At 43.2% G+C, this 6,859-nt stretch overlaps 1 protein-coding gene across 1 annotated transcript; it reads left to right on the forward strand.

Moving 5' to 3' along the window:
• Window positions 1-798: 798 nt before the first annotated feature.
• LOC144461912 (uncharacterized) lies at window positions 799-6,409 on the forward strand. Its single transcript, XM_078165822.1, has 11 exons — window positions 799-1,158; window positions 1,454-1,486; window positions 1,996-2,043; window positions 2,369-2,401; window positions 2,516-2,557; window positions 2,667-2,699; window positions 3,034-3,063; window positions 3,179-3,217; window positions 5,921-5,953; window positions 6,044-6,184; window positions 6,262-6,409. Exons 1-10 carry the CDS (start codon window positions 1,095-1,097, stop codon window positions 6,163-6,165), a joined length of 477 nt encoding a protein of 158 aa, XP_078021948.1. The 5' UTR covers window positions 799-1,094; the 3' UTR covers window positions 6,166-6,184; window positions 6,262-6,409.
• Window positions 6,410-6,859: the final 450 nt, after the last annotated feature.

Below are 6,859 nucleotides of genomic sequence, written 5' to 3' on the forward strand. Positions count from 1 at the left end.
GGTCAAGGTCACCATGACCTTGCATTTGTCTCATTTTCGTGACTATGATATTTCAGAACACCTTAAAGGAATTTCTTTAAATAAAATAAATTGACTAGAATTTTGTGGTTGAAGGTTAAAGGTCAAGGTCAGTGTGGCCTCACAAAATACAGTTTTTGGCCATACCATGAGAAACTAATATGCTAATTATGACAAACCCTCACACAAATGTCTAATAGGATGATATAATGAAGTGATGACATTTTATGTCCAAGAGGTAAAAGGTCAACTTCACTGTGAAGGTTTCAACAATGGTCAACTCAAGAAAAGTCTAGATTAACAACCAAGACCAACAGGGGCCACAAAGGCCCCAGGCTGTCTGTGAGCCAGTGAGCTTGTGGTGATTTAATTACACAAATACAGTGAGTCTAAACAATATCCCCATCTCACCATGTGACGGTGTTTCTCTATAAGCATGTGGAGCTAGACAGGGCTCCCTGTGAAAGGGTGGGTTTGTGATGAGTTACATCACAGGTTTAATACTTGGGTGAACTCAGAAATGTTGCAATTCTGAGGCGTTAACCCCGACATCTGATGTGATCAGCCTCAGACAACAACAGTATCTGAGTATCAAGACCAAACCCTGAGGGGACTGAAGGGTGCTCACATCCAAATACCTAGATGATATTTTGGTTACATTAAAATCTACTTATATATATGCTCCATTAGATTAGAGTAAATGTCACTCACCATTGACTTTGGGGGCACCAGACAGGTCATATCCTGATAGACATCCAATTGTTACTGATGGTGTATACCATAGAGAAGTCAGACACAACCCCAGGGAGGCTCCTTGTTCTGTTAATGGAACATACCAAGTCATCACTGAGGGAAAGGAGTCAACCACTAATTGCTCTGTTATGTTTCACTAATCTGTTTTTGTCAGGTTCATTAACAACATTTTTCACAATATACCTTTTGTAACGGCTGTGTCAGACTGCCGCACCCAGTGTGTTCTTTAAAAGGTAGGAGCCAGGGCTGGAGCGGCTCACCTGACTCCTCTGCCGTGCTGCGACTGGTTTCTATTTGGTGCTGTGAGGAAAGCTGCAGACACAATGAAGTTTGGTTTGAGCGTCGCCTTCCTTCTACTTGTTTTCACTGGAACGGTGACTGTAAAAGGTAAGACCAGGTTTCATCCTTACAATGGGATTGGTTGTCACGTGATCTTAATTTGTAGTTTGATGTTTATTATTTTAAAAAATCCTATTGGTATGCTTGTTGAAATTTTAAGGATAAGGCGGAAGTTTGGAGGTAGTCCGTTTCTCAATACTTTCCGACTTCTCTAGTCTGTCTTTCCTCTTTTCTACCAACATGGAACAGGTTCTGTTCCGGGTTTATATGACCTGCATGTTTTCCTGCAGCTCCAGCTGTTGTTACCAATGATAACCTGATGTTCATTTGAAATGTCTTTTAGGATTTGACCTGTCTGGTGATCCGAAAGTCAACGGTGAGTGACATTTACTCTGATGAAATACTACATGAGCACCCTTCAGCCCTATGGGGCGAACAAAACTCCAACACTGACCCAAAATAACCACATAAACTCCTTTAAAACACTGAAATCCATCTATGGGATTTATTTCAGTAAAACAAGCAAACAAGACAACAAAAATCCCATGCTGAGAGGCAGCAGGACCAGCAGTCCTCACACCAGAGGCCTCTCTGTAGATGTCCACTATGGTGTGCCTCAGGGGTCAGTGCTAGGTCCTATTCTCTTTTCAATTTACATGCTCCCTCTTAGCCAGTCACACCCTGAGATCCTCAGATGCATCTTTTCTTGTTCCGAGGTCTCGATTAAGTCACAAATGTGACATAGTTTTCGCAGTCAGAGCTCCACGACTTTGGAGTGACCTGCCTGAGGAGATCAGGGCCACAAACTCAGAGAAACAAAATGTCTCGGAGTTGGTATTTACTGTTTTTGTTTCATAGATGCACTTGATGTTTCTGTGCTCACAGGACCCGATCATGACGAAGCTGTTCTCGGAGCCAGGCGTGTGGTTCGTGGTGAGTTAGTAAGTTATTCTATGTCCGAGCAAAAACTTGGCAAGCAACAAACCAAAGTTACTGACTACTATTTCTACGCCATGTTAAATACTTGTTCTACTCTATATAAGACACATTTTTTCCCAGACCAACATCAGGTGTGAGGAGGTGTTTACAGACACACACACCCTGATTTTCCCAATAACCACAAATCACCAAATATCTCCCACTGGTGTTTCACAACATCCTGAAACCTAATGCTGTCGTAACTGAGGCAGGAGGTGGATCCCTTAAATGGTTGTTAACCTTGTGTTTCGTAATGAGTATTCACGTCTGTCTCTAACAGGACTGACCTTATTTGATCTTCTCACTGGCAAAGGTGAGTCGCCTTATTTATAACTTCTTGTTATGTTGCTGCATCGGCTATCATGGTATGGAAATCAGTTAGAGGCAAGTCCGCAAGTCCTTGTATTTATGCCTCTCTAACTTACAGGAGCCTCACCACAACCCAACCCTGCTAAACCCCCTGCAGGATGTGAGTCTACAAACTAATACACACTAATACAAACAGTATTAATTTAATTAAGATTTTTCTTTCTTTTTCTTCATTTTGGACAACTTGATTCTGCATTTTTTTTTTTCAGATGGGGTTAATCCATCAGATGTTCCTCGTCCAGGTAATGACGCTGACGGTTTCTTTGGACGAACAGGGACTTGATACAGCTGACAGCAGTAGTCTACACTAATACTGTTTACGATTAAAGCTGCATTAATTGAGTTTTTGGCCACTTGGGGGCAGCAGAGCAAGCTGTAAACACAGCACTGACATGTCATCACCCAGCTCGCTTCTCTTTGACCAAGGACAAGAAAAATCTATCCTTGCGCCCACGTTATGTAGTATATATAGTATGTTTCCAAATCAGAAACCCTTCCGGTTAATTAAAGTCCGCCCATATGTTGCAGTTTGAATGAACACTGTTATACTGATATACTTCTCCTGTTGATCCATAGATCCCAAACTTTCCAAGCCTGTTCAAGGAAGTGAGTACACAAAACGTCCACTTACTCTTGACATACAGATAGGTGACAAATTAAAGTAAAAAACATAAGGTGGGATTTTGAAAACTTGCTAACATTTGTCGTTCTTTATTTGTAGATGATGCTGTTTTTAATCTGGCGGATGCCCTCCATCCAGGTAAGGTTATCAGTTTAAGGATGAAGGATTTATTTTCTGTTGAATCTGATATTGTACAGTAGATGTAAGTCGGCACACCCCCACTTTGGAGAAGCAGGCTGGAGTACAGACACAGACACAAAGCAATGTACTGCTATGGAGGGGTCAGCAACAAAATGTGTTTTAACCTCCTAAAAAAAGTCCCACCATTCTGTCAGACCAGTGTTAATTCGTTGATGAAGACTAGACTGAGGAAAACTTTTCTTCTATGACCTTTTTTCACGATCAAAAAGAGACAATGACAAGATCTATGTTTAATTTTTGTTGATGAAACAGGACAAAATTGTTCTAGTGGCCTATCTGAGAGCTGAGAACAGCCATACTTGTTATAATCTTCAAATGCTGCATGAGCGACAGGCTGGTAAACTCCAGTGAATCGCTAGCTGGCAAAAACACTCGTACTGGACGGTGTCAGCCGTTGGTGCGAGTTGTGAGCTGTAATTTAGCAGTACATAATCAGCCGTGTGTGTCTGACTGTGGATGGTGGAGCTGCTGAAGGGATTTGTGGAGTTTTTTAGTTGTAGCGGTGGCTGTTAGCAGTTAGCGCCACTTTTTAGCCGCTGAATGGCAGTGGATCTTCACAGCTGATCCCTGCAGAACTCCACTCAGTCCGGACTGGAGAAGGTTTCTGGGTTGATGGTGTTTGACAGGCAGGTAGGAGGCTCAGTTATCTGTGAGTGTACTGTGCTGTAAGTAAACAGTCTGAACTCAGATCAGTTTTCTCTGACAGAAAGTTTAGTTTTAACCACCAACTAGTTACTAGTTACTACTAATACTAGTTGTCTCAGATTAGTTATTTGTAGTGTCAAAGTGGTGTCAAAGAGCATAAATAGAGAGATGTTGAGCTTTTCAAATGATGATCAGTAAGAGTGTGCCCGTTAATCACCCCTTAAAGTGTTGAAAATAAATGTCTAAATGAAAATTTCATATAACCTGTCACCTTGATTCTAATTTCTGACACATGAATTAGCATAACCGGATTAGCTTAAAGGGGCAAAAAGCAAAATCGTTTCACCGCTAGGTTTGCTGTTGTGCACTGCCTGTAGACCAAAACAAAGTGTGTCATGAGCCACTCCTCCCTCTACCTCTGCTCTCCACCCCCCACCCCACTCGCCTCGTCTGTGCAGCCGAGGACCGCAGCACCTCCATGGACTATCACATCCAGACGGTCCGGTGTTTCCTCCGCAGGCTCCACTTCACTCAGCTGCCCGATAAACCCGCTGCTTCTTCCCACTTTAACCTGAATAACAAACCAGGGCTCGGTGCTCTGGTTGGATCCAAACAGAGAGCCGTTAGCTGGGAAGTTAGCGGAGGCTAACTGGCTGTGCTGGCAGCTGAGTGAAGTGGAGCCTGAGGACGAAGCACCGGTTAGCCCCGGTTTCACTACAGGCAGATTCACTCGCCACAGGGGCGAGGAAATAAAACCTAAACAGCCAACTTAGTTTGGCTTAGTTTAGCAGTTAGCGATGTCTTTCACTCACTCTCAGTCTCTGCTGTGTTTAGCTATTTCCCTGCTTTCCTGTTAGCGTTAGCACTTGTCGGCTGCCACGCTAATGTCCCTACTCTTCTCCGTGAGCCTGGCGGGCTCACGGCTCCAGCTCACGGAGAAGAGTAGGGACGTTAGCGTTAGCTCCTGGAGTTAGCACTAGAGCTACTACGGCTACTGGAGTAACTTACAGCTATGGAGCGCTTCTATCAGCTCTTCTAGTCACTGAGCCTGTTAGCTGGGCTGCCGGGCTACTCACCTAACACAACCGTAACGCCTGACCCATTGCTGGGACCGAGCCGCTAATAACTCAAGCTCCGGACATTAACCCATGCTACGATTGTAACATTAAATTTAATTGAATCGACATAGCAACATGTGCCTAACGTTACTGTAACACTAATTAAAACAGACATGAAAACACGCGCTGCCATTGCTCACTGGCTGTAGCCTTTTTATAGGGAGGGGTGGCCAAGGGCTCCAAAGGGGGGGGGGGGTACATGAACGCGCAGCTGGACCGGCTTGTAAACAAGGGGCTGGAGATCAACACAGAGAGAGGGTGTGTGAGGTCATGCTATACTCCAGATGAAATTACACCTCTAGTTCTTCACATAGCAATTTTTTAATTCCTTCAATCTAGAAATGATGAATTTCGCTTATTGCCCCTTTAAAGAAAACATGATGACTAAAAGTTGACTAAAATGTCGGGAATTTTTGGCGACTAAAACTAGACAAAAACTTTGAAGGATAAAAATGACTAAAATGTGACTAAAACAAATAATCATTCCAGCCTGCTTCTCCACACTGGGGGCGTGCCGACTGACATCTACTGCATGTAATATACTATCTGTTATGCATATAGAGTCTCTTGAGCAGTATACCTAAAAAGATACAGATCTCATTGGCATTTGATGGCACAGACGCCGTCAGTGGTGATTAGATGTTAAGGTAGACAGCACCATCTTGTGGCCATGTGTAGAAACACTAACTGAATCTCAGTTCTTATTTTTTCTGTAAATCTATTTCAGTCATCATCAAAATCGGCACGTCAAATGTAAAAACATGCTGTCCTGTGCAGATTGAAATGAATCCCCTGTAAAATAATACAATGATACAGTCTTGGCTAAAGTATGTGCTGTGGTGCCTAACCAGTGTTCTGTCCAATGTTGCTCCTACAGCTCAAAAACCCACTGTTCCACCCACTAGAGGAGGTGAGTCTACAAACCTTACCTCTTCTTCCAGTGTGATTATATCGTTTCTTCTCGTGAACAAATGACCGACACGTCTAAACTCCTCCTCAGAGTGCCAGGGATTTGCCAACCAGAAACTGAGCGCCGTGCTTGACAATCAGAATCAGCAGCTCCGTCTGCTGCTGCAGCTGGTGGCTCGCTCGCGTCCTATTTCTTCTCGCTTCATGCGTTGAGAGACACAGGAAGACATTTGTGAGTAGAAAGAAGTCTGTTAAATAAAAATTTCCTTTGGCTTTACCATATACTGATTAAACTGTTTTTTTTTCCAGACATGAAGAGGACAAGTTGGATGATGACACCTTCTTGAATCCTTCTCCCTGATCAATATGTATTAAGAAACTGGTTTCCTTCTTTTAATGTACTCATCTTCTGTATGTTACCCTTTGCTAAGTCAATAAAGATGATGTTGAATGGTGAGCTTTTGTGTGCAGTCTTTGTATTAAGCCTTATAGTACTCACACACACTCGCTAAATCTATATACACCAGAGGGCACACAAGCTTCAGTGTGAAGCGTGAGTTCATGTTGGGCTGTAGTCCACACCCATGCAACTGAGCTGTAGTCCACACCCATGCAAGGAGACAACCCCTGAAGCCAGCGACTCCACCCACCGACTTCTCATGTGAATTAGTTTATCTAATACTTGGATGTCTTTAGTTATTCTGGCCCCATGTGTGTGCTTTGTACAGCTTTGTTTTCTTGAGTTAATGTGAAGGATCTAGTGTCAAGTCAGGCTGCAACAAAACCAAACTGCGACTTCTCTACATTGCTCATTACAGCCGCAGCATGTTGTTATGCTGTTTTGCTTATACAGCGATCAGCCGAAACATTCAAACCAGTGACAGGTGAACTGAGTAACTTTGATTAT

The sequence above is a fragment of the Epinephelus lanceolatus genome, chromosome 24 (assembly GCF_041903045.1).
Source record: "Epinephelus lanceolatus isolate andai-2023 chromosome 24, ASM4190304v1, whole genome shotgun sequence".
In the NCBI taxonomy this organism is placed as follows: Eukaryota; Metazoa; Chordata; class Actinopteri; order Perciformes; family Serranidae; genus Epinephelus; species Epinephelus lanceolatus.